This window comes from Carlito syrichta, unplaced genomic scaffold (assembly GCF_000164805.1).
Source record: "Carlito syrichta isolate Samal-C Ts95f unplaced genomic scaffold, Tarsius_syrichta-2.0.1 Scaffold307930, whole genome shotgun sequence".
NCBI classification, from domain to species: Eukaryota; Metazoa; Chordata; class Mammalia; order Primates; family Tarsiidae; genus Carlito; species Carlito syrichta.
Genome location: NW_007252026.1, coordinates 1,032,064 through 1,059,961, shown reverse-complemented (window position 1 = coordinate 1,059,961; position 27,898 = coordinate 1,032,064). Strand labels below are relative to the sequence as shown.

The 27,898-nt window shown below is 44.8% G+C and overlaps 1 protein-coding gene across 3 annotated transcripts in view; it reads right to left on the bottom strand.

Moving 5' to 3' along the window:
* The window catches only part of ANO4 (anoctamin 4), a 383,517-nt gene that overhangs the window by 92,138 nt on the left and 263,481 nt on the right, over positions 1 to 27,898 (bottom strand). For all 3 annotated transcript variants that reach the window (XM_021715858.1, XM_008064696.1, XM_021715859.1), the window contains one exon: positions 27,485 to 27,616. In XM_021715858.1, coding sequence (XP_021571533.1) covers positions 27,485 to 27,616 — 132 coding nt within the window. The remainder of the gene's footprint in view (positions 1 to 27,484; positions 27,617 to 27,898) is intronic.

Genomic DNA, 27,898 nt, shown 5'->3' with positions numbered 1-27,898 from the left:
CAAGAAAATTCAGGGCTAAAAGCCCGTGTCTCTCCCCGTTAAATGGCTTTCTGCTTCTTTGTCTTTATGCTGCCGCAGGTCATTTCTGGGCCCGTGGCTTAGTTCTCTGTGATAAGCGCCACCACCGGGCTTCCAGTGTTTGTTTCCTTTTCCTTGACATCTAGGCTGTACCTGGAGCCCGGAGATTCCACAGTGGCAGCCCATCTGGGAGCCAGGCCCTACCCTCAACACTCCAAATACTTGCGCTCGCCCAGCCTTACAACCACCAACAGGGAGGGCACTGAGGAGCCCCGTCTTACAGGTGAAGAACCAGAGAGGTGAGTGGTGTGCTCAAAGTCACTCCGCTCCAAAGAGGCAGAGCCGGGATTTGAACTCAGGCAGTCTGGCTCCAGAGGCTGCCCTCGTGGCTGCACTGCTTGCTCACTTCCCTCCCTGTGCCAGCAACTCCCTGACCCCTAGAGGCCAGCCTCTCTTGGGGTCAACCCCAAAGCTCCCCTGTCGGGATGCTCTGGTTTCCACCTCTGTCCCTGGAAGGGATGTACCCTCCCACCTCCCCCACCCCTCCTGAGGCTCTGGTTCCAACCTGCCCTCATCCTGAAGGAAGCAGAAAGCCCCTGAGTGGAGGAGGGGCATGGACCTTCAGCACTGGGTGTGCTCAGCATCACGGACTGCTCTCAAGACTGATGTCACACGGACCTCAGTGGACACCCCAGCTCTGCTGCTTACGATGTGGTATCGGAACCATCTCTCAACTCCCCTGGGTCTTGGATTCCTCATCTGAGAAATGGAGACAATGCTGTAGTCATCCTTCTGGGGTCTTTGTAGAATCAGAGACGACAAGCGGTGCTGAGCCCACCCGCGGGCGTTTGAGAAGCCCTCAGAGTTAGCTGTCGTCGCTGCTAAGGCTTCTGTCCCTTGCTGTATGCCCACATGCCCGACTTCTCCCTAGGAACTGCCTGAGGGCAGAGCCCAGCTGTGCTCACCTCTGTGTTCCCAGACCCAGCAAATGGCTGAGCACATGGTAGACTCTGAAAGTCAGATCAAACACATCACCTTCTGGAAAACACTAGCGATGCTAGGGGCGATGGAGCTGAGACCCATCTCTTTTCGACTTGGTCCTGCTCCTGCTTCCTGGAGACGCTTCTCCCCCTCCATCTTTTCCAGCTGCCAGCTGGCCTGTTCTCGCCATGCAGCGTGTCTAAGCATCTTTCTGTGGGGTAGGGGCACTCTTGCTTTGTCACTTTATCAAACCAGGAGATTGGAAGGAACAGGGTGGTTCTCTGCACCCAGGCTCCCATACTTTTCTTAGCCACAAACAACTTTTTCCAAACGAAATCTTCCTCTCCCTCCACAGGGTCCCCCCCCCCACACGCACAGTGGAAACTGAGCAGCTTCAGCAAACGTTGAGACATGGAACCATCTCCGAGCCGGGCTCCACCCCAACTTAGAAATTTCACTCCCACAAGCATCAGGGGGGAAAAGCACACAGATACAAATGCCATGAGGACCATTTGCCCAGGTCCATCAAAATTATGCAGATATCCTCATTTCATAGCTTCAGACACAGTGATTCCGTTTCAGAAAGCTGTCCCCAAAAAGGCACTCCCCCATGTGCAAAGTGACAGATGTGCAAGAATGTTCTCTGTGGCACGCGTTACAGTAGCAAGAGCCTGGAAGTTGCCGAAATAACCTGTCCCTGGGGAACAGATAAGCAAGCCGCACGCAGCTCTACAGTGGAATACCCAGTATCTGTAAGGAAGTCACGGGACTCCACGTAGACATGAAAGGATCTCCAGGATAGAACGGGGAGGTAGCCAGGTTCAGAACAGCCACACAACTGTTTGTCTTGGGGAAAACACGTGTATGCTGGGAAGTGCACATGTGTGAACATGGTGGCATGTATGTTTGCAGGCACAGCGGGACCGGGGAGGATGGTGACTAGAAGCCTGGGAAGGTAGGAAGGACACTTCATCTGCACACAGGGGGAATTTCTATCATGTGCATGAAGCAGCTATCAAAAAGCAGAACATTTAAGAGGAAAACGCGTTTCTCTTCTAGGTTTGCTCCCGCCTCCTCCCCGAGGGGTGGAGAGGGGAATAAACGACTGGACCAGCAGAGGAGTGACCCTGGGACCAAGCCTCTATAATATCCTTCCTCATCCCACCCCTTCGAGGGATTGTATGATTTGCCTAAATTCACACAACCAGTAAGGGCAAGGAGGGATTCGAGAGCCAGCTGTTTTGTGCCAGATCTTCTCACTGGTCTGTGAAGGGCAGTGGCGGGGGCTCAGGCCCACCCCTTCGCACCTATGTGAAGGCCCCGGGAGGGGGCCCCACCTGTGTGCACCAGTGCCCAGGACCTCTGATGCCTCCGCCATGCCCCGTGGGGAAGGCCCTGCTGACCCACTCATGGGGTCATGAGTGGACCTGAGCCCGACGCGCCCACCGACTGTCCCCCAGGGTCTCTGCCCTTCTGCTTTCTGGATGGTGGGGAATTGGGAGCCTGGGAGGGTGAGCGGTCCAGTGGGATTTAACTGCAGACCTCCTAGAATTGCGTTTGCTCTTTCCTGACAGGCATCTTCTGTGGCCAACTGTCCACTGCAGCCTTTGAAATGTTGTGGTATACTGGGTCACTTAAGAAAATAATGTATTCTGTGCAAAGCAGTGTGTATCGAGGGGGCACAGATATGGAGGTGGGTGGGGTGTGGGAAGGGTCGTAGGGGTTATGCATGTGTGTATTTTGAGAGAGAAAGATGCAAAGCTGCAAAGAATCTAGCTTCCTCCTCAGAAGAACTGAGAAACCCACAAACATTCAAGGAGTGAATTAGAGACAGGTGCTTGCTAGTGCCAGCTCTAAAATCAGCTTATTATAAAATGTGAACGAGAGTGGTAGCTCACGCCTGTAATCCCAGTGGGAGGGTCATTTGAGGCCAGGAGTTTGAGACCAGCCTAGACAACACAGCGAGGCCCTGTCTCTACAAAATAAAAGATAGTAATAAAAACTAGCCAGGCATGGTGGTGCATGCCTGTAGTCCCAGCTACTTGGGAGGCTGAGGTGGGAGGATTGCTTGGACCCAGGAGGTCGAGGCTGTAGTGAGCTATAATTGTGCTACTGCAGTCCAGACTTGGCAACAGAGTGAGACCCTGTCTCTAAAAATAAAAAATATTTAAAAGTGTCACTTTTAAAGCAAATAACTAACTTCAAACTTTCCTGTTAGACCATAGCTATTAGGACAAGATTACACCTTCTTCACAAATTCATATAACTCAGGGAAATGTTAGATTGGTTTGAATCATCTAGACTCCAGTACCGTGAGCAGAAATTTCCGAGGTCATGAAAATGTTCTGCATCTATGCCATCTTGTACAATGCTCACTAATTCATGTAGCTATTGAGCACTTGAACTGTGACTAACAAAACAGAGAAAATGGATTTAAAGTTAATTGTAACCGATTAAAAATTAAACAACACCCTTTCAAAATGTCCAAGTGTCATCCACGACTTGGGCAGTTATTTATCTGGGCTGCCACTACAGTATTCCCTTGCCACATTATTGAAATTTAAATTTAATTGTAATGTTAATAGCACCCTTGCAAAAGAAAAAATCTGCTCTTCCCTTAGTTCTTTCCATCTAAAAATTAAAAAAAGAAGAAGAAAAGGGGCCCGACTGTGCACCCAGTTTCACGAGTCACAGATGTGAGACACCTCCCAGCCCTCTTTCTCGAGCCCAACGTCCAAGCCACCGAGGTCTTCGGGTCCCTCTGCTCAGTGTTATCCCAAAGCTGCCCTTCCTCCCTTCCAACTTCCAAAGCTTTTCCCGGATGGCTGCAAGAGCCTCCTGACAGTCCTAACTTCACGCTGCCTGTGATTGTTCCCCCACACAGAGATCACCATGGCCTTCTAAAAAACGAATAAAATCTTACCCTTTTCCACTTAAAACTCTTCAGTAACTCCCCATAGAGTCGGAAGAAAGCCTGAGCTCCTGTGCACACAGTCCCACGGGGTCCTGCCTGCACTACCAACCTTATCCTCTCTCCCCTTCTTTTCTTGCTCCCTGCAAACAAGCTATACTACCCTTACTTTCTGCCCCGGAACAAACCCAATTTGTTACTGCCCATGGCTTTTGCTTGTGCTTTCCCCAGATATGGGCACCAATTGTTTCTTCCCAACATCTGGGTCTCAACTTAAATGGCACCTCCTTACCATCCTAGCTAAGATAGTCACTCTCCACACACACACACACACACACACACACACACACACACACACACACACACACACACACACACCTCTCTCTCTCTCTTTCTCCTCTGTCTCTCTGCCTACCTTTATCCCACTGCCTTGTTTTATTTTTCCCTATGTTTTACTCTCTGAAACTGTTAAAAATGGGTCCGGGTGAGGGGCACATGTCTACATTCTCACAGTTTGCCCTCCCCCTGCAGAATGCAGGCTCTATGCGGGCAGGGCTTGCTGGGCCTCATGTTCGGCTCCAGGTCCAAGTAAAGAAGCAAATCATGCATTCCCATAGAGAGCTGCTGGATGCTCCCGACATTGTCAAATTATATTATAGATAAATTTAAACAAATTTTAACTCGAAGTTTCTCAAAATCAGTTTCATTCATACTTATGCTTTATATATGGTATTACTTTGGGGAAATTGAAGGCAATACACAGGGTTTTAAGTTTTTTTAGCATGCATTATGGAATTTCTGAGCTTGACAAAGCAAACAAGTATTCTCACAGGTATGAAAATCTCCATGGTTTAAAACTTTAAGAAGTGGTAACTTTGTCAAGAAGCATCTCTGTACCTACTGAAGGGTTTTTGCAATTATTCTAGATTTATAACCACATAATTGACCTCAATAAATGAAAAAATCTAAAGCACGTAGTGAAGGGGAAAACCAGATAACTACCGAAGAAGGCACGTTTCTTGCCTGAAGCACGTGCCCAGCTGGGCTGCAGAATTAATGTGAATGAGTGGCTGCAATTCGCTTCCTGTAGTTCTCCACCTTGAATGCTCCTGTCTGCTGTAATTATCCTGTCCGTGTCCCATCACCACACGTTGGAAATGTGGGAGCAGATAACTTTCCTTTTTCATTCGCATGTCTCTGGTTCACAAGGAGCCACGTCTGAGGAGCTGTATCCAAGAATTTTCAGCCTCGACTCATCTGATGCAGAACATGAGATCCTGGACTTTGAACTTGATGTGATACTGAGATGAGACCTGTGAGTCCTGGGCTGGAAATGAGTATATTTCCATGTGGAAAAAGATGTGAATGAATTGTAGCCAGAGGGCAGTCTGTGGTGGACTGGAAAAAGAATGGCCACAATTCCTCCTGTCCTCATATGCACACTTCTTTGAATGTGACTTTCTTGCTCCTTTCATCAAGAGCAGAACTTGGGCCGGGCTCAGTGGCTCAGCCTGTAATCCCAGTACTTTGGGAGGCCGAGGCAAGTGGATTGCCTGAACCCGCGGGTTCAGGACCCACCCGGGCAACTTGGCGAGACCTCGTCTCTACAATAAATCAAAAATTAGCCAGGTGTGGAAGCACGCGCCTGTAGTTCCAGCTACTTGGAAGACTGAGGTGGAAGGATCACCGGAGCCCAGCAGGTCGAGGCTGCGGTAGCTGGGAGCGTGCTACTGCAGTCCATTCTGTGTGACAGAGTGAGACTCTGATTCAAAAAAAAAAAAAAAAAAAGAGTAGGACTTGTAAACAGCTAAAATCAATAAAAAATGGCAGAAGAGATTTTTATGATTTTTAGGCCGAGGCTCTGCAGTTTCCATCCCCGCCCATCTGGAATGCTGCCCCAAGAGTGCTGAGGTAAAGGGGTCCAAACTAGCCTCTCTGAAGATGAGCCATGTGGGCAGAGGAACACAGCCAAGGGCTGCACCAACCACCATATATGTGGATGAGACAATGTTGAACTCTCCAGCCCAGCTGAGCCTAAAGGCAATGGTAGCCACATGTTGACTACAGGTGAAACTAGTGGAAGAACTTTCCCCAGAAGCTAGCATATATTGCTGAAACAAAAGAATAATGAGAAAATAAAATGTTGGTTGTCTTAAGTCAGTAAGCTTTGTGGTGGACTTTTTTTTTTTTTTTTTTGAGTTGGAGTCTCATTCTGTCGCCCAGACTGGAGCACAGTGGCCGCTCCCGGCCACCGCAGCCTCGACCTGTTGGGCTCTGGCGATCCTTCCGCCTCAGCCTTCCAAGTAGCCGGAATTACAGGCATGCACTACCACACCCGGCTGATTTTTTTGATTTATTGTAGAGATGAAGTCTCGCTGCCCAGGAGGGTCTCAAACCCGCGGGCTCAGGCAATCCATTCACCTCAGCCTCCCAAAGGTGCGGGATTACAGGCTGAGCCACCGAACCCGGCTTGTGGTGGATTTTTATGTAGCAATCAATAACCAACATATTAGTCTAATAGTTGAAGTTGTATTATTTCACAATACAAAAAAAAAGTGAAGGTTAATAATGCCTTAAAATAAATATTTCAGGAAACTTTCTTAATTAGACCTTTAAATAGATGATTCTTTTTTAACAAGGAGAAGTAAAGGTGATACAGTTAACTGTCACTTAAATTATGTCCTCAAACTAATGAAAATCTAAGTAGGAACAAAGCAACCAATTAATTTTTTATGCGACAAAGTCTATTTTGAGAGTTTTCTGGGCTTTGGGCAACTGCAGTGCAATAACTAACTTCTTATCTTGAGTACGTTTGTTATGAGTAAAAGGATGAGAAAATTATCAGACCAAATACATAATATTAAAAGTTCTATCTGGTAAAGATTTTTAAGCCTCTTTTTAAGATTAAAGTGATAAATTACCAGAATATAAAGCTACATGAGGTATTTTTCTTATTCAAATGGTCATTTCTAGTTGTACTTCATGACATCATCTTTGTTATCTGAGTGTTAAATACAACTTAAGAAGTACTTGCTTTTGAGTCTTCCAGGTAAAAGTGGAAAATTAAATATTTTTATGCAATTTTCCTCTCTCAAAACCCTATGGAAATAATAGTAACATGGTGTGTGTGTGTGTGTGTGTGTGTGTGTGTGTGTGTGTGTGTGTGTAAATAAAGTTATGAACTCTCAAGAAACAAAGCAAGCACAAAACAGCATAAAAAAATATTGAAATGTGTAAAGCAGACAGATAAGTGATAATAGACTTAGAAGATCAGAAAAAGCTGAATCCTAAACCAGCTTTGGGGAAAATCCAAGAACAATCATATTTATGCTACAAAATACCATAAAGTCTGAGACCTGGGCACAAGTGTTGTGACATAGAAGTTGAGAAAATAACTTGAGGACTCTCTTAGGGTAAAAAGATATAGGTTAACAGAGGATGACAAGGACACTAGAAGATCAGCCCAGGAAGTCCAATATCTGAAAAACAGGCATTCCAGAAAGAGAAAAAGGAGCAAATCATCTAAAACATTCAAGAATTATTCAAGAAAATTTCCCTGAACTAAAAGACAAGAGTGTACAGGTTGAAGAAGGCCACTGAGTATCCAGCAAAATAAAGAACATAGAGCCACATCTGGATACATTGCTGTAGTGTTTTAGGACACTGGAGCCAGAGAAACAATCTCATAAGGCCCCACAGAGGAGAAAAGTTACATTGAGACAATTAGGAATTGGAACAACATTGAATTTTAGAAATTCTCAACATTGTGAGAAAAAGGGATTTTGGATGCATGCAGAATTCTATACTTGGTCAAATGATCATGAGTGAAGTAATGCAATCATGCATTCATTCCCCGGGGCTGTCCTAATAAAGGGCTACAGCCTGGGTGGCCGAGACAATAGAAGTTTATTTCTCACATTTCTGGAGGCTGAAAGTCCAAGACTAAGGTGTCAGCTGGGTTGCTTTCTTCTGAGTTCTCTCTCCTTGATTTGAAGATGGCTGTTTTCTCTGTGTGTCTTTACATGATCTTCTCTCCATGAGTGTCTGTGTTTTAATGTCCTCTCATATAATGGCACCAGTTGTAATGGGTTAGGGCTCACTGCATGACTCCATGTTAATTTAATTACCCCTTTAAAGACCCCCATCTCCAAATGAAGTCATGTTCTGAGGTCCTGGGGGCCTCATATTCATAAGTTCATATTGACATGTGAACTTTAGAAAGACACATAATACACATAATCCCATAATAGTATGCAAGATCTCAAAAAAGTTATCTGTCATGTAGTCTAACCAGGAAGTCACTGGAAGATGCAAGATGAGGGTATAATAAATGAGACTCAGGAAACAGAAAGGGCAAAAAGGTGGAAGACAAAGAGAATCCTAGGATATTGGTAAAGGAAGATATCAGAATGGTAACTTGTACCAGGAATGGAAAGCAAGTCCAGATTGGAAATTGTCAGAAGACTACAGCGTGATGGTCTCAAGAAGATGAAACTGGCTGCACATCTGATGTATCTGAACATCTGAAAATTCAGACAATTTAGACAAACTCTGCCAGACAACCGGCAGAATATAAGATGGAATTAGTCATAAGTACATAGAAAACTTTGAAAATTAAAAATCAAGAGAGTTAGTCTAGTTCAATCAAAAACAGCAGAAAAGAAAAATAAGTCATATTGTACTATGTAACTTAGCTCTGAGTAGCGTTTGAATAGTTATATTAATGTAAACAATCATGTACATTATAATAATGTTATTTAATTGTGCAATAACAACATGGAAAGGATAAGGGACAGATATCTACTATGGTAAGAAATGGAAGGAAGGAAAAAAGTAGCAAGTTACTATTCTTTGTAGTGGGAAGTCAACAGATTCCGGTATAATTGAAAAACCTCAAAGTAACAATAAAATAATTTATTTAGGTATGTAATTGCTAAAACACTAGGTAAGAGTTGAAAGTAGCTGCTTCTTTAGAGGGAGAAAGATAAAGGATGGGGGGAGATGGGATTGCTGTTTTTCAAAATAAGCCTTGTAGGACACTTTAAAGTGGGGACACAAATAATTTTAATTTTATTTTAAAAGGTGGTAGGAAAGAAAAGAAGAGAAGGAGTTCTTTTGATTAATATATATTTGCTAAAGAAAGTCAAAGTTTAAAAAATGAAATTATTTTCAAAAATAAAACATTCACTTTGGAATAAAGTCAGAATCTTTGTAGTGATTCTCATTGCTCTTGGGGCTCAATGTTTTATGCCTAAGACTAGACAGGCTGATGCTGCCATTCTAATAGAGTAGGCAGGTTAGGCCAGGGCTGTTGGAGGCTGTGAGAAAATTCAGAAACCTGTGGAAACTCTTGCAGAGCCTGCCCAAATTTTAAGGCTTCTAGAAAGTTCAAAAGAATTGTTTGTAGTTGAGAGCTAACCACTAGCCAAGACACTGTTGCGGAATCCCACTGGGTGTGTACACATTGACTTACTTTAACCCTTATCCTCATTATATACTTATTAGCATACTAAATGACACACACAACATTGTGGCAATTCCTATCCTGCCCATTCATTGTAATAAATTAAGTGACACCCCAATTATAGGAATTGCCCAGCCATCTCTTAGAAATATCTACGCCTTTAAGAGAATATTTCATCCCTTCATTGTTGTAGCTCATAAAGCCCACAAGTCAAAGACTCCCACATGACACTTCCTTGTGTCTTCGTCACACTTCACTCTGAATTGAGTACTATTCTATTGCTTTCACATTTTTTTTTTTTTTTTTGAGTTGAAGTCTCACTCTGTCACCCAGTCTGGAGTACAGTGGCTGCTCCCGGCCACTGCAGCCTCGACCGGCTGGGCTCTGGCAATCCTTCTGCCTCAGCCTTCCGAGTAGCTGGAATTACAGGCGCATGCTACTACGACGCCCGGCTCATTTTGGATTTATTGTAGAGATGAGGTCTTGCCAAGTTGCCCAGGCGGGTCTCGAACCCACGGGCTCAGGCAATCCACTTACCTCAGCCTCCCAAAGGTGCGGGATTACAGGCTGAGCCACCGAGCCCGGCGCTTTCACTTTTAATAAACTCACTAACTGCATTACTACTTTTGACTCTCTCTTAAATTCTTTTCTGTGGTAAAGTCAAGGACCAAGGACAGCATACTGGTAACAGGACACTGGTAACACAGAACCCTGGTAACAATTCCAGTTTGGAGGTAGACATATCAAGAGAAGTTACTTCATGGGTAGATATAATTTACTTTTTGTGAGCCCAAGTGTTTGCAAACATGTTAACAGTTTGCAATATTTTTTTAAAAACTCAAGCCAGGTGTGGTGGCTTGTGCCTGTAGTCTCAGTTACTTGGCAGGTTGAGGTGGAAGGACTTCCTGAGCCCAGGAAGTAGAGGCTGCAGTGAGCTGTGATCACATCCTGAGCTCCAGCCTGGGCAGCAGAGTGAGACCCTGTTTCCAAATAAAATAAAAACACCAAAACTATGAGCCCCTGATGATTTTTCTTTCTCCCAAGTAAAACAGCTGGGTTATATCTTATTGACTGGAATGATAACATCTTGAAGGAACATAATATTATCTACTTCATTGGCTAAAGATGAAACAAACCTAGGCTAGGGTCTTTGTTCCAACAAGTACTATTTGAATTTTTAAAAGTAACTCCTCATAACCTCCGGATTCTTATCTTTCAAATGGGGACAGTAATCAGACCTACCTCAGAGGATGCTTAAGAATGAGGAGATATTGCATGGCAGTGAATTCATGTACACATCATGCTTATAGGTGGCAGTTTGCGATTTGTATTAGTTGCTCTCTCTTGTGTCACTTTTTATAAGAATTACTGACTCTCATAGATCAAACTTTTTATAAGAATTACTGACTCTCATAGATCAAACAGGCCCTCATGTACAATCACCTGCTATTCTGAAATCAGATCTTGTTAAAAAGTCTTTTTCTTTTAACAAAATATTTTCAGATTCACACAAAAGTACTGGTGAATAATATCAAACACCTACATTCCCACTCACTAACTTAAGAAATAAAAGCTTGGGAATGTAGTCTCAGTTTCCCTGTGTACCCCTCCTCACTTGTGTCCCTCTCCCCTAGAGTACCACCATTAGGAGTGCTTCATAATCCACAATGTGTATGTGTTCCTACACATACACAAACAGTCTTCCACGTGCAAACCTTCCAGGGGTAGCATCCTGCCGTACTCACTCTTCTGCAACTCGCTGTGCTTGTCCAACACTGGGGTTCATTCATGTGGCTTCAAGGAGCTCTGATCCAGTCTCATTCTCTTCTGCTTTAAAGTCTATTGCATGAAGACTCTATAACTCAGTGGCTCATTGTCTTTTGGTGGATATTTAGGCCATTCCCAAGCTGTACTACAAATGATGTTGTAGTGAGCATTCTGTAAAGTGCATATGTACAAGTGTTTCTTGAGGAAGTATGTGCTCTAGGAATGGTGCTGCTGAGTCTAAGGACCCCTGTACATGAGAATGGTTTTAGGAAAGAAGAACGGTCAGATTTGGGGATCTTATTCACCCATGTGGTACAACACCCTAATGTGACATGTTCAATGGTGAGGTGTATTATAATTAATTCGACCCTAATAATTGTTAGAGTGACCATATTTGGGAATGATTTTTAAAAATAAATTAGAATGGATAGGAAGGACTTTTTAAATAGCATGGTTCTACTCTCATGTATTCTAATGTGCTTTCTGCAGGAACGAAAAATATGAGGGAACATGTTGCCTAAGTGAACACTGCCACATCATGGTAGAAAAGGTTGGAGAATCGTTCATTGTGCCAATAAATATTTTAAAGAATCAGTTACCTAACAAAAGGGTATGCATTAATTGGGTCAGAGGTTGAAAACCCACCCACAAGACACAGTAGGCCAAACAGTACCTTTGACCTTGGCTAGGTATGTGTAACCGAGAGCTGGGGGTGGGGGGCTGGGTGAGATCTGGATAACTCTGGAAGAAGAGGAGGAGGCAGGAAGAGGAAAGGAGGGCTGTTTGTTACTGCAGCAGAACCTAGCATAATCTGACTGGCACCGTCTCTAACCCAACCAAGGCAGTCCTGTAATATAGGGCCTAATTTGTCCTCTCCTAAAGAGGACAGACTTTTTCTTTCTGATGGAGAAGCTATGTCAATCCATAGAACGACATGATGAGAGAGAGGGGTGAGATTTGTAGGAAGGAAGGAGTGATCAAGGAAGGGGAAAGAAGAGTTAATCAGAGGCTGTGTGGGCTGAGGCAGAGGAGGAACACTCTATCAGGAGAGAGGATGATGTCTGAGTAAGGAAGCAGGGAGAGGACAGGATGATGAAGAATGGATGCTGCGGACCACACATCAGGCTCCCCTGCGTGTCCTCTGAGAAACTCAAAGACTGGGACTCCCCTCTAATTCTTTTTGGCTGCAGCCACTGGGCTCTGTGCAGTACACACGGAGGAAAACAAGCAGCTGAGACACAACAGTCAGTAACATAACCAAACATCAACAGAGGCCAGAAGTCTAATGCTGTTTGAATGAGGGACACAAGGCAACATCTGAGCTCGTCCTAAGGGGACAGCAGGATTTCCCCAGTGAGGGAGAAGAAAGAACAACCTTAGGAAGAAAGAAAACTGTCATGGATATTCAGGTAACCTCTGTTCTCACATGGCCGGAGCATCCAACCCAAACAGAAGAGGGGAGAGGGAAGAAGAGGAACAGTGTACCACATTAAGGAGTTAAACTTTATCCTGTAGCCCTGGAGAATCCCAGAAAGCTGTTCACCAGGAAGCAATGCCTCCCACGTGGTACTGAGCCTTGTTCACTGATGAGGAGGTACACGGCCATGGGAATAAGGAAGGGCTCGTGGCCTGCCTGTCCATGGACTGGGAATACCCAAGGTACCCAAGGAGGGCTCTTCCTTCCAACTGTGCCAAATGGGAACCACAATGAGAGTCTTACAAACAACCTGTGGCAGGAGTGGGGGGGCAGAGCTGGGCATGGGGAGAGACAGACGAGGAGAGGAAACCATGACAGGTATCATTGAAGAGCTGGTGGCTGCTTCCACTAAGCAATGGCATGAAGCTAGAAAGGAGGAGGCAGGCCAGTTAGGATTGGGCAGGGATGGTGAGAAAGACGGGAGCGTCAAATTGATCAGCGGGCAGTGGTTACATCAGTAACCTGAAGTGGACAACACACAACTGACAGTGTGGATGTGGAAAGTGGTGGGGGCGAAAAGGCTGGGGAGGGTGGTGAGAAGAATCGGGTCTAGCCCTGTGACAAAGACATTTAGGAGACACGATCTTGAAGTCGTGGTTATCTGAGTAGATGACTGCCTGCGGGGTTCACAGGTTCAACTCCTCCCCGCCCAGTGCATTCCTGGAGGTGAGTCACAAGTGCCCTGTGAGGCCCTGGTCTCTAGCGAGCAAAAACACGTCCCCCACCCCAGCTGCCCAAGGTGGCTTCCTGCTTCTGCTAAATGTGCCACTCAGGTAAGCGACTTACCCTCCCCATGTTCCATTTCTCCATCTCTAAATAGAAGCAACATTACTACTAGTCTCGTGGGTCGCATGGTGTCTAGCAAGCACTCAAGACAAGTTAGCAGTTATACCATGGAAGGAGTATGGGTTGACCATTAGACATTAGACAGATTTGAGTTCTAACCCAAAAGTCTGCTTATTACTGAGTGGTCATGGATAAAGTATTGAGGTCTCTGCACCTCTATTCTACCTTCTGTAAATGAGGATAATGAAATTAGGTGGCAGAGTTGTGGCCAGGGTCAGAAGAGATCATGACAGAAGACATGCAGCACAGTGCCTGGTCAGCACACCCACCAGCGAGACCCTGGTGTTCCTCACCCTGCCACCCTTTGTCCCCTCTGACCTACTGTTTCCCATGACTCCATGCACTACATACACTACACCAACATAGGCCATCCTAGTCTCCTGTACTCCCCTTTATAGTAACCCTTCCTTAGTTGACTGTACCTAAATTTGGCAAAATTTCCCCTTTCTGTGGGTGTCTTAAAGAGCCTTTTGCCATTTCAATGAAGCAAACAGTCTCTTGGCCATCGAATTTAACATGCTCAAGTTAAACATTTAAATAAAAGTATACACCACTCCTATTCAACATAATACTGGAAGTCCTAGTCGAGCAATTAGGCAAGAAAAAGAAATTAGAGATATCCAAATAGGAAAAGTAGAAGTTAAATTATCTCTCTTCACAAATGATATGATTCTATACCAAGAAAGCCCTATAAATCCCACCTGAAATCTCCCAGCACTGATAAATAACTTCAGTAAAGTCTTGGGATACAAAATCAATGCACAAAAATAAGTTGCATTTCTATATACCAACAACAAGCAAACTGAGGACCAAATCAAAAACACGATCCCAAGAGGTAAAAAGATCTTTACAACAAGAACTACAAAACACTACTCAAAGTAATCAAAGGTGACACAAACAAATGGAAGAACATCCTGTGCTCATGGACTGGAAGAATCAATATTGTCAAGAAGGCCATTCTCCCAAAGCAATCTATATATTAAGCACAATTCCCATCAAACCACCAGCAACATTTTTCATAGACCTAGAAAACACAATACTTAAACTCATATGGAAACCAAAAAGAACCTGAATAGCTAAAGCAATCTTGTAAAAAGAACAAAGTTAGTGGTATCAAACTTCCTGACTTTGAACTTTATTACAAGCCTATAGCACACAAAACAGCATGGTACCGGCACAAAAATAGACACATAGACCAATGGAACAGGACGGAGAATCTGGAAATAAAACCACGGACCTCCAACCAACTCATCTCTGGCAAGGTCGATAAAAATGGGGAAAGGAAACCTCATCTGTCAAATGGTGCTGGGAAAACTGACTAACCACATGCAGAAGAATGAAACTGGACCCCTACCTATCACCATACACAAAATTAACTCAAAATGAATCAAGGACTTAAATGTGAAACCTCAAACTATTGAAATCCTAGAAGAAAACCTAGGGAACACTCTCCTGGACTTAAGCCTGGGCAATGAATTCATGGCCAAGTCCTCAAAAGTAAATGCTGCAAAAACTAAAATTGACAGATGGGATCTTACCAAACTGAAAAGTTTTTGCACAAGAAAAGAAACCATCAAGAGAATAAAGAGACAACCTACAGAATGGGAAAAAATATGTGCAAGTTATGTATCCAGCAAATACCTAGCATCCAGGATCCACAAGGGACTAAAACAAAATGACAGGATTAAAACAAATAACCCCATTAAAACGAGGGCAAAGGACATAAACAGACACTTCTCAAAAGAAGACATTCAAGCAGCCAACAAACATATGAAAAAATGCTCAGCCTCACTAATCATCAGAGAAATGCAAACCCAAATGACAACGAGATACCACTTAACACCAGTCAGGATAGTTATTAGTAAAAAGTCAAAGAATAACAGGTGTTGGTGAAGTTGTGGAGAAAAGGGAACATTTGTACACTGTTGATGGGAATGTAAGCTAGTTCAGCCTTTGTGGAAAACAGCTTGGAGATTTCTCAAATAACTAAAAATAGAGCTGCCATTCGACCCACAATTCCATTTCTGGGAATACACCCAAAGGAACATAAATTATTATGCCAAAAAGGCACTTACTCTCGTATGCTCATTGAAGAATTATTCACAACAGCAAAAACATGGAACCAACCCAGACGCCCACTGATGGTGGACCGGAAAAATGCAACCATAAAGAAGAACAAGGTCACATCCTTTGTAGCAACATGGACGCAGCTCCAGTCTATCATTCTAAGTGAACTATCACAGAAACAAAAAAAACTGAATACACATGTTCTCACTCATAAGTGGGCACTGAACATTGGGCATACATGGGCATAAGGATGGGAGCAGCAGACACTGGGCACTCCTAAAAGAGGGAAAGAGGTGGAGATGATGGATGCAAAACCACCCATCAGGTACCATACTACTACTTACTATTGGGTTAGGGAGATCATCAGAATCCTAAACCTTGCCTTCACACAATATACTTACATCACAAATACTTACATGTACCCCATGATTCTAAAGTAAAAAATAAGTAAATAAATACAAATACACATGCACACATAAATATACATATGAACATACATATTTTTCTACTATGGTACAATATTTGACACATAGTGGACATTGAAAGTATTTGTTGAATGAACTGATAAATGGAAAACAAACTATGTATTTACAGATAGATAAATGCAATGAAAGACTTCCAGGTGGCTTATTCACAAATCCTCTCACAGATATTAAGGTAGTCACCCCACCCAACTCCTGGACCTCCACACACCCGTGGACGTGCTTTTCTCACTTGATTAGGTGATCTCTTTGTCCCTTCCCTGCAGTCATGAAGTTCTGTCTTACTTAAAAGGAGACACATGATCCTGGAAAGCACAAATCTCAGGCTGTGTGGCTCATTTCATTTTCATCTCAGTTTAAAACTTTCCAGAACATAGATGTCTCCCCTGACTCAATGGATCAATACAGACAGCTTGCGTGTCAGGGAGCCTAATGCCAAAGGAGCAGCTTTGGCATAAAACACATACTCTGAGCTCGCCTTAAGTCACCAATATCAATCTGGGTATGTCTCGGCCCAAAGGATTCTCTAAAGACTTCAGATCGATGGAAACAAGCGAAAAACTTCAAATGCTCTGAAAAGAAAATACAGAAAAAGGTACATGCTGGAAGAATTCATATCTTCAATTGTCTATACTGAGAGGATTAGAAAACAATAGGTGTATGTTACTGATAAATGACCATAAAGTGACAAAGTATCCAGGACACCATTCCAGTTCAGGTGAGACATTAACCTTTACGAAATCAGTCTCTGTCACCTCACACTTTCCCTTTACACACCAATGGCAACTGTTCAGAGATTCTACCAAAGATTCTTGGTATACTCCCAGCTCATGGTAATAAGAAGAGAGAGGAAGAGGAGGACGAAGAAGAGGAGGAAGAGGGGAGCTATCATTGTTGAGTGCTTTCTATGTGTCAGGTATTGGACTAAGTCTCTTATATATGCCACTTCATTTAACGTTCCCAAATCCTACTGCCAACTTCCTCCCTCGCTCCTTCCTTCCATTTCTTCCATCAAAACTTTCCTGTCCTCTGTTTCAGACCCTTGGTGCATTGTGGATTGGCAAATGCATACAACTGTGCTACGCAGAATAATGGCCCTCCAAAGATGTCCTCGTCCTTGGAACCTGGAACCTGTGACTATGTTAAGTTAGATGGCAAAGGGGAATTAACATTGCAGATGGAATTAAGATTGCTCTCAGCTGACCTGAGGATGGGGATGTCAGTCACCTGGATAATCCTGGTTGGTCCAAGGTGATCACAAGGGTTCCTGAAGGTGGAAAAGGAAAGTGGAAGAGTCAAAGGAGAAAAAGATGAACTGGGAGAGCAGAGTCAAAGGGATGTGGTGTGGGGAGGACTCGATTCCCTTGCTGCCCTTGGAGACCAAGGAAGGGGCCATGGCCAAGCAATGCAACAACCAGAAGTTAGAAAAGGCAAAGAAGTAGATTCTCCTCCAGAAGGAATGCAGTCCTGGCACACTTGGATTCATGCGGTGTGACCCCTGTTGTACTCAGACCTACAGAACCGTAAGATGACAAATTGTGTTAAGTCACTAAGTTGGGGGTCATTTCTTACAGCTGCCATAGAAAGCTAACACATAATGTCAAAAGGGTAAGACCGAGGCCAGAATGCCTGGTCTTGAAATCCAAGCCCTGTCACTCAACCAACTGTGTGACCTCGGATAAGTTACTTAATCTTTCAGTGACTCAGTCTCCTCCTCTGTAAAACTAAGGATAATGGCCATACCTGACTCACAGGATTAAGTGAGTTTATGACTGTGAAGTACTTGGAACCTAGTAAGCACCAGATAAATGCCAGTCATCATATTCCTATAATAAATTAATATGGCTCTACTGAATTATCTTTTCTGAAATCATTGAGTTTTGAGAGGAGCCTTCAGCAAAATGACAGACCCTGATGCTGGCAAGTCCAAGTTTCCCAGCTGTCTAGTAAGAGAGGTTTCTGTGGGTTAGATGTTTAGGTGGCCAGTCAGGCAGGTAAGTGGCCTGCAGGCCTTGCACCGATGATGCCTGAGCAAATGACCAGATGGCACTGTGAGTGAACTACAGAGAGGTGTGCCCACCGTGATCTCACATATATATTGGAACCTATATTGAAATAGAATGTGAGATCATTTACTTTCCAATCAGTTCTCAACTTTCATTTCTATACACTGTAGTTCAAGCAAAAAGGAAAACTAGATTAGCTTAGGGTCAACTGGACGTATTGCAGACACCTTGTCTAAACTCCCAAGAAGGCTATGACTGTGAGTGTACCACAGGCGGCCTCCAGCACAGTCTTGCAAGGCATCTGCCATCAGAAACTTACAGAGGCCCTGACACTATTTTATTTAGAGTCCACCAAGGCCCCTATGTGGGAATTATATTTCAGAGTCAAATGCTAGGAGAAGCACCCATTACTTCTGGGATTGGTTTTCTTCCTCTCTGACAATTAGAATCACTTACTCTGTTTCTCCTTTCTTTTCTGCCCACTAGGCTCACAGTTCAATCTGCTTGTTTATTTGTCAATCACCGCAGATACATACATCAAGGCCTACAAATCTGAGCCCATTTTCCCCTGAACTTGAACTCAGATGACCTCGCAAGCACGGGCTCACCCCCAGTATGGCTGGCACCCTGTCCTTGGGCTGTCTGTGTGGCCCATTCCTGGGTGGCAGCATGGTGGAAAAAACACCCCTCCCTCTTGTTCTGGATCTCACATTGGCCAGCGTGACCTTGAGCAAAGCTCCTCAGCCTCTCCAGCCTCGGCGTTCCACTCAAACCCTCACGGATCTGAAACACGCCTGTGGTGTAGCAAAGAGCGGTTGCTATGGTCTTGGTTACTGCAAATGTTGCTACCACCTGACTTCATCATGGGCTTCCAGTTGTTGCAACAGTGCTGACTTTGTTGAGGACAAAGTCAGATGATAAGAAGGGAATCAGGGAGGTTACAGAGACTCCCCTGTTCCCCACTGTCCCTCCTTCAACGTTTTCCCATTCTTACAAACCCTCCATGACCTCGGCACCAAGATTTCCGTGGTTAGTTCTTGCTTAGGCTACGTCATCTTGTTGCTGTTCTCTAGCTCACAGCATAGAAGAGGGGAAAGGCATGAAACAAACTTTGTGGCGCATGGTCTTTTTCAAGCCCCCTTCTGTATACTGCACATGACACATAAATGAAGAGATATCATCCATGAATTAATTAGGTGGGATCCGACAGAATGAGAAGGCAGTTTATCGGTCAGCAGAGCTGAGTACAGAAATGAATCAAAATTCAAGCTGGACATGGAAACCACAGTTGAATGAATGGTTGACTGCACTGGTCACTTTTCATCGGCATAGTGTGTCTTGAGACGTTGCGTCGGGACGCGACATCCGACCTCCGGCGGCAGCACGAAGCCAGCCCTGTCTCACACCCTCTCTGGTCTCGCAGGCAGACACTCCCTAGGGGTCCCCTGCTGCCAGCACACTGCCCAGTAGGAAGTGAAGGCGGAGTCAAAAGGCCGGGAGTGGACTTTGTGTTGAGAGGTCTTTTCATAATGTCTGTTCCACACATGCACAGGACGCGTGAGTTCAAGGTGTTCTGTGTACAGACAAGCTGCACACAAAGAGCTGCAAAGCAGGAGGCCTCGGCTGCAAAGAAGGGAGCCACCGCTGAGTCGCCCTGAGTGTCCTCATGGGTTGGTTTAGAAAACAGAAACTGGAAGGAGCAGAGACGCATCATCTCTCCACAGCTGAGTGCAGGAGCCTCCCGAGGGGCCCCTCCCTCGATCCATGGCTTGTTCCTGCCGGAGCCACCAGAAGAAGCCGCCACAATCGGGCCATGCCCTCCCCCACAGCACCGAGGCCCGGTGAGCCCAGGTCCCTCTGGTATCGGGCACGTCCCTGTCGCCTGCTCCTCCCAGTGTCTGTCCCAGCCACAGGGTCTTCTCTTCCCCACGCACATCCAGTGGTGCTCCCATGAGGGCCTTTCCTCTGGCCACTCCCCTCCTGGACCTCTCGTCCTGTCACAGCCTCCGCAGAAGGCTTCACCTGAAGTATCTTGACAGTGCCTCCCACCCCCTGCCAGCTTGCCCCACTCTGCTTTTCTTTATTATCATGGCACTTACCAACTTTCACATGCTTCTAAATTGACTCTTAAGAAAAGGATCACCTCGGCACAGCTGGCTTTTGAGGCTGGACACTCTGTTGGGGTTGCCCTGTGCATTGCCTTATGTCTAGTCTCTATTTTCTCGCTGCTAGGGGCCATCTCCGCTCCTGAGTTGCAGCACCTGAAAGTGCATCCAGACATTCTGCATCACCCAGGTTTGGGCCTACTGCTGGTTGCTCAGCTGGGATGCAAGCTGCAGGGAAGAAGGACTCGCCCCCTTGGGGCTCACCATCGAGCCCTGAGCCCCTGAGCACTAACCGGCATGGGCACGTGGCAGATGGATGTGTATCTAGACACATGCACTGGGCACAGCACACAGCTCCCATTTTTCTGTTAGGAACCAGTCAATATTTAATTTAACCTCACAGTTCATGGGAGTTTTAAAAAAACATATAAAATAATGTCATAACAAAGAGGATGTAGGAATGAACATCTTTCTGTCTGTCCATCAGCACATTTTTGTGAAAGGCAATTCAGAATTGGTCTGTCTCCTGGAAAGAATGTGCTGCATATCGACTGCAAAAAGTAACACAACTGTTTCCCATCTTCCCTGTTTTCTGTTCACCAGCAGGGAACCTTTACCTTGGGTACTGACCTTAGAAGGTCATTGCCCCCAGGGATAGACTGTTGACACCGCTTGAAGAACTCAGGGCAATGACACTTCAGCAGGGCAATGCTCGCAGGCAGGGAGGCGGCCAGGAGTAAATTAATTCTTAAATGGACTTGCCTGTCACAGCCATCAGTTTTGACTAGACTTTAATATATCTGGAGAGTGGATGGCCCTGCCTGAAGGGTGTCATGTGATGAAAGACAGTAGAGCAATGGTTTTCAAGGCGGGGAAAGGGGTGGAGTTTTGTGCCCATCTGACCACTACCATGGGACATTTGGAAATGTCTGGAAATAGTTTTGACTGTCACAACTCTGGGAGAAGGTGGGTATTTAGTGGGTAGATGCCAAGGATGAGGCCAAACATCCCACAAGGCACGGGCCACTCCCTACAACAAGGAGTCACCCAGACCATGTAAACAGTGGTAAGGCTGAGAAGTCCTGCACCACAATTTATGAGTGTGAGATCCGAAGCCTCCCAGCTAAACTTTAATTCCTTCACTGTCACTCAGACAGGCTATTTGCGCAGCAAGCCTGTTTCCCTCTTCTCCTGGGCACAGAGGTGGACTAGTTATCCCAACACTCTTAGGTTAGCAGCAACTCCATTACAGTGCTCTGGACCAAGAAATGTGGGTGAAAACGTGTACTCCACTTTTCAACTTGGCCCATAAAACCTTCCTGAATAATCACTCATCTCTCCTTTTCGTTGTCTGTAAGGGACCGGGGGGTTGCAGGATGACCAGATGAAGGGCACGTAGGTACCCAAGTGACTGGATGGAATAGTGACATTGGCCTCCTTTCCCCAGGGTGGCCCACACTGGACATGGAGTGAACAGATGCACTTCTCTAGAGGAAGCCGCTGACACCGGGGATTGTTCTGGCAGGTGGTCTAGCCTAAGTGTGCCACCCACGGCAGGTTCCTTAACCTCTCTGTACTCACTTTCCTCATCTGAAAAATGATGTTAATACTAATACCTCTGCCCTCAAAGGGTTGTCTGAGGATTAACTTTCTTAGAATAGTGTCTGGCATAGAGTAAAAGTTTTCCTACCTCTAGGCCAACGTTGTGTAATATAAAAAGACTAACTACCATTCGTGTGTTGACTTAAAGACCCACGGGTTTGCTTTTGTTTCTTCTTAAACAGAGATACAGTTTCTTTTCAAAAATTTTTTTGGTTTTAAATATGTAGGGTACACTTCAGGGTTAGGTATACAAATGTTCATTATGCAGGTACCCTTGTTGATGAGGAGATATATTTTGAAGTAGAGTGCAAGGCTATTTGTTTTTTCATTGATTCTCAACTTTAATGCAGTTCAAAGTACAAAGATTTATGATTAGATTATTCTGTCTGTCTTTCTTGCTTTTATCCGTAATCCATTCATTTATCAGACGATTATTGGAGGCCTGTTGTATGCTAGGCCTCATGTTAGGTGCTAAAGATACAATCATGAACAAAACCAGACCCATGCCTTCATGAAGGGTATGGACTATCTGGAGAGATGGACATCAGTTACCTAATACTCACATAGTTATAAAATTTCAAATCTGACAAATATACAGGAAACATGAACTAAAAGGGTATAGAACAAGGCGTCCTGATCTTTGGAAGGTTTGGCAGGGAGGGAGAGGGTTGGAGAAAGCTTCCCTGGGGGAAATCCTTGGAGCTGAGTTCTGAATGATAAGGGTAAACTAGGTGAAGGGGAAAGGAATGGAAAGAGAATTCCAGGAGTGGAACCAGCATGAGCAAATGTCCTGAGGCCGAGTACAAAGAACTGAAAAGCTGCCCGTGTCTGGGTCGTAAGAAATGAAGGTAGGACATTTGAAATGAAGGTGGTAGGAGGGAGAGGCAGCTTAGATAAGGCTGGGGAGGAGGCAGCAGTGTGGTCAGCCCACTAGAGGGCTGGTACACCACATCCGTAATTTTGATGTTTACCTAAGGTTTTTGAACAGAGCGAAGTAATGTGCTTAGAAGCACATTTTGAGAACATCATACTGTATGTGCTCAGGAGATTGGATTGGAGGTGAACAAGAAGAAGCAGGGACACTTCTGAGTTTTCAAAGCAAAGTGATGCTGGCAAGATGGAGAAAAAGTTGTTGGAGTAGAGAGTCACTAAGATGAAAATGCATCAGCCCTTGGAGATGCGTGACATGCAAGAAGCAGAGACGTCTACTGGGAAAGAAGACATCTTGGATTCGGCTGGGACACATGTGTAGTCAGCCAACTTCACATCAGCTTCATTCTTTTCTCACGTGTCTCCTATTTTCATGTATACCTATTCATTTATTTTTTTCATTTAACAAACCATTATTAAGCACCTATCATGAGATTCAAAAATGAGTGAGACGGGCATGGTCTTTCAAGGAGTTTATAGTCTAGGAGAAAGCACCAGTGGCGTTAAGAAGGATGGTTCTGTTAATTAAGGAAAAGAAAAATCTTACCAAAACACAGAAGAGTGCAGCTCAACCAGAAGTGAGAGTGCTGGGAATCATAGAAGGTTTTCTGGAGGAAATGCCTCTGATGAAACTGAAAGAAGGAAGCCCCAGGAAAAGGCACTCTGGGCAGAAGGAAGAGTTTGTGTAGACAGAGATGAGAGAGGGCATGGTGAGGGGGAGGTCAAGGACACAGTCAGAGCAGGAGCAGGAGTCGGTGAGGCAATTTGGAGTCTGGGTTTGATCCGGGGAGCAAAGTATTCTTAAGGCCCTTTCCCGCTGTGATCATTATTTATTAAACCTTCCATTTTTTCTACTGCATTCATGCCCTTCTCCCACCCACCCTCTAAGCACTTAAATTTCCATTATTTTCTTTTATTCAAAGACGAACACAATATAAAACATTTTGCAAAACTAAGAACTCACAGGGAACTTCGGATTGTATTTGGAAAGCCAGGATATCATGTTATAACTCCTGGAGCATACTAATCAGCTACTTCTGATTAATTCAAACCCATTACTATCACTCTCAAAACATTCTTAGGGAATTTTTTTTCTGATAGTCACAAACAATTATTTCCAACTTAGCAGCCACCATTCTTCAGGTCACACAGTCATCACAGGGATGTTACCCACATGGTATGACAGTGGTCATAGAGAAAGACATCCCACTGTCCATAGCATTCAAGACACTTATTTGAAGGATAGAGCTGCTTCTGTTCTCTTGGCCCCATGAGTTCTGCTTCTCTCCAGCTGTCCCTCTGCTTTTCCTTCCTTGGTTCTCCTGTCTTGAAATCTCACTTTCCACTGATGTCTTTTTCAAACACTAACACCAGGTTCCCTCATGCCCTACACGCCTGTTCCCAGAAGGCTGCTTGCGGTTCTCCCAAGCACTCCACCTGTTCCGTGCCCTTGTTCTCTGGTACACTCATTGCTCTCTTTCCTGCGATCCCTTTCCCTCCCGACCTGCTCAGGCAAGTCTTAGCCTTCAAGACTCACGTCCAACATTTTTCTCTTTAGGATCAACTATTGTCACTTACCAAGCTCCCCCAGACCTGGAGAGCGGAGCATCCCTCTTTCAAGGCACACCCTCACATTGTGTACAATTACTTAAACCAGTCTGCCTCCTTGCAAGGTGGGAGTCAAGACTGCGTATTGTTTATCTTTATATCCTTTGTACCCAGACAGTGCCTGGCAAGAAGTGAACACTAGATTTGTGACTGTGAACTGGATCAATTATTCAGCAAATCAATACCTAAACATGTCAAAAGGGCTTCTCAAATATGAGGGGGGGAGTCCTAAAAAAAACCCCAGAATTCATTTATTAAAAAAATGTATATTTATTCTTACATGCTGAAAATTCAGTTACCTTCAAAGTACTCTCCGTTGATGTAATACACCTATTGAGACACTTTTTCCAATGCTCAAAACAGTTTCTGCACTCATCAATTTTAATGCCTTTTAGTGCATCTGTTGTTTTTTGATTCACCTCTTCGAGATCAGCAAAATGTTTTCCTTTGAGGACTTTTTTTTAATCCAGGGAAACAAAAAAAAATGGCTCCAGGCCAAATGGAGTGAATAGGGAGGGTAAGGCACAGAGGTCATACAGTTTTGGGTCAAAAATAGCTGAACACTTAGCACAGTGTGAGCAGATGCAAGCGTAAATCACCCATCAAGAAAAGGGCAAACTCACTCGAAAGAATCTCCAAAAAAAATTCACCAAAGCTGAAAGCAGCCTCTCACAACAACACTAGCTGGTATGCTGATGCTGATGGGTTCCTAGAACACCTAGTCAGGGGAAGCCTGCACTACAAGGAGTCCACCCTCCAAAAGACAATTCCAGGTTCTTTAGAGTCTCTCCTCATTTGTAAGAGAGATGGCTGAATATCCCTATCCCACGTGCTAACTGTTCTCATTTATTACATATTATATATTTGTAAATACTCATAAAAATATGACTCTCAGTTCTAGTCCCTAGAAATCCCAGTGGGTGTCCAGGAGCTTCTGACTTTGAGAACCTTGCTGAGAAGTACTGTTCTAAACCAAGAATGTCATGGAACACAACCAACATGAAGAGAGGAGGAGGGAAACCTTCCTCCTCCATGTACCAATATTCCTTTGAAGTGACACAAATCCCACCATACACTTCATTGATTTCTCCATCCATCATTCCTCTTCCATGTAATTATATTCCTTATGTCCCTTTGAAGTGAAACAAAGTCCAAAGTGCACACCATATGCTTCATTGATTCCTCCATTCATTTACCCATCTACTTATCCCCTATATGCCCCTCCATCCATCCACCCCTCCATGCATCCATTATCACCCCAAATCTTTGATACCCTTCTGCACTGTGCTTGGCATGCTCTCAAGCAGGTGAGCACAGGGAAAAAAATCTGTATATAAACTAGACTTCACTCCAGAAGAATTTAAGAAGCAATCGGTTGTCTAAAAGCTTCTAAAATGAACAACAGAGACGTGGGTTCAAATTAAGAGTGGGAACATGTCAGCTTTTATCTGTCTTTTTCGCTACAGACAACACCAATGGATCCTGGTCTCATCCCTTTCAGTTCTCATTCCCTGGGGAGAACTGAACTAAAACTTTGAGGCTGTTCTGTATGTTTCATGTTTTCTTCAATGACCCTTTCCAATGTTCACATAACGTGGCTGGGTTGGCATCAATCTGCCCCATGGGCATCCAAGGTCCTGCTATTTCACACTGACTTGCTGCCTTCACATTAGACTGAGCTTACAGGGTGTTTACATCTTTACACAAAACATCTATTATTGATTTTTCTTCTCCCCTTTGCCCTCTAGAGAGCCACGGATCTCGACTGATTTTCTGTTGCTGAAGCATACCGCCATCTTGCACGCTCAGCAACTCCTTGGCAACTGCCATTTGGTTTCCTTTGTCAAAAAATCAACAATCTATTTATTGAATGTATCCCCCTTCCCTCCCCTCAGGTGGGTTATTTTTGGTGTCACTACAGCTGAAGCAGGAAGGGCCAGGAATTCCTGAGGTCTGGCTACAAGTGGGTCGAGGGGCTGAGTCTCTCTCATGCTCATGGTCTCTCATCTGCCTGTTCCTCTTCCTGCCTGCCCTGCCATCCAGCCATCATTTCTTGTCATCTCAGAAGATTCAGCGTGAATTCTCTCTCCCATCTGCAAGTAACTTTGGCTGAAAGGCTCAGTTACTCAGTCAACTTTCCGCCCCCCCCAAGTCCAAAGTGACAAATGACTGTTGGGAGACAGTCTGACAGATGAGTCAGCAGTGGGCTTCCCGGTGATGTGGCTTTTCCTAAGGCAACTCAGTGAATGGTAACGAAAGGGAATGGGTAGTCTAAGAGTAGCAAGGTCCATGTGACTAGAGCAGAGATATGCAGAAAAGGTGGTGGGAAAGAAAGAAGGTACAGATCCTGTAGCTCCTAAATCATCTTTTTGACATGGAAAATCACTAAATCAGTGGATTAATAATCAGGGCAGTGATGGGTTCTACTATACTTGTTGACTAAGTGTGCCTTAGAGACATAAACACACCCAAGGGAGGCCTTGCACATTCCAAGGCAAGTATATTTTTTAAGTGGCCTCACCTCACAAGTAACAACACATATGCTGATTAAGAATATACTGATAAACGCTTTTGTTCTATCCAAAGGCTGCCTCCTCAGAGAAATGTTCTGAGAGGCTCCTTCATTCAAAATATCCTCTCCCTCCATTGTTCTATAACCAACCCCCTGCTTGATTATAACATTTATCTACCACTGAAAATTATATTGTTTATTTATGTAATTGCCTCCTGTTTGCTTTTTTACTGCTTCCTCTCATTAAAATAAAAGATTCCTAAAAAAGAAAAATAGAAAGGGAACGGAGAAGTGAGCTGAGAGCAATGAGAAACAGAAAACAAAAGGCCGTCTTTTCAACAGGAAGAAGGAGTAGCCCACGGTCGACCGACAGCTGGCTGGACACGAATGTGCCTGCAGAGAGCTCTACTCAGGGTCTAGCAGAACCAGAAGGCCCATGGGGCCTGGGTCTCCCCAGGGAGAAGCTCATCCACCCACCCTACATGTGAATGCTCTGTCACTTAAGCCACTGGGACCTGGGAACTGATTGTTATGGCAGCTGGCTTCCCTGACTACTATAAAAGGGATGTAAACACTCACAGGACTCTGAAGAGAGAAGGCTCCTGTGGTTCCCTCCCCGCCAAGGACTCAAAGGCCTGCAGGGGAAGGTGCTGCCCTGCACTCAGCCTCAGCGGGACGAGGCTGCCGGCTGTCGCACAAAATACTCACTGGTGGATCCTTTGCTGGCTGAAAGGGGCAGTGTAGCAGTCATTCTCCTCCAGGTCTGGCAGTGTCTCCTTGTCCAGCCTCATTGGCTTCTTAGGTAACCATCTCCGAAACCTGCTTATTTGCTTATCGATCCTGTGGTACATGGGAGGAAGACCAAAGGGGACAGGCATCAGAAGGGGCCAAGGCACAGGAAGTCTCCACAGAGCCATTGGCACTCCCCATGCACCCCGGCACCCTCACCGTGCTTACGAAGCCGCTCACAGAGGAGAGAGAGTCAGAGCCCCAGAGCTCTTTCAGTTTCACCAAGAAGCCTCCAGGTGAATGGTTATGAAATGGCAGCCATGACCAGATGCCCACCCACAGCCAGTAAATGGCCAAGTGGCCCTACCAAGGTCGGAATGGCCAGCAGCAGGA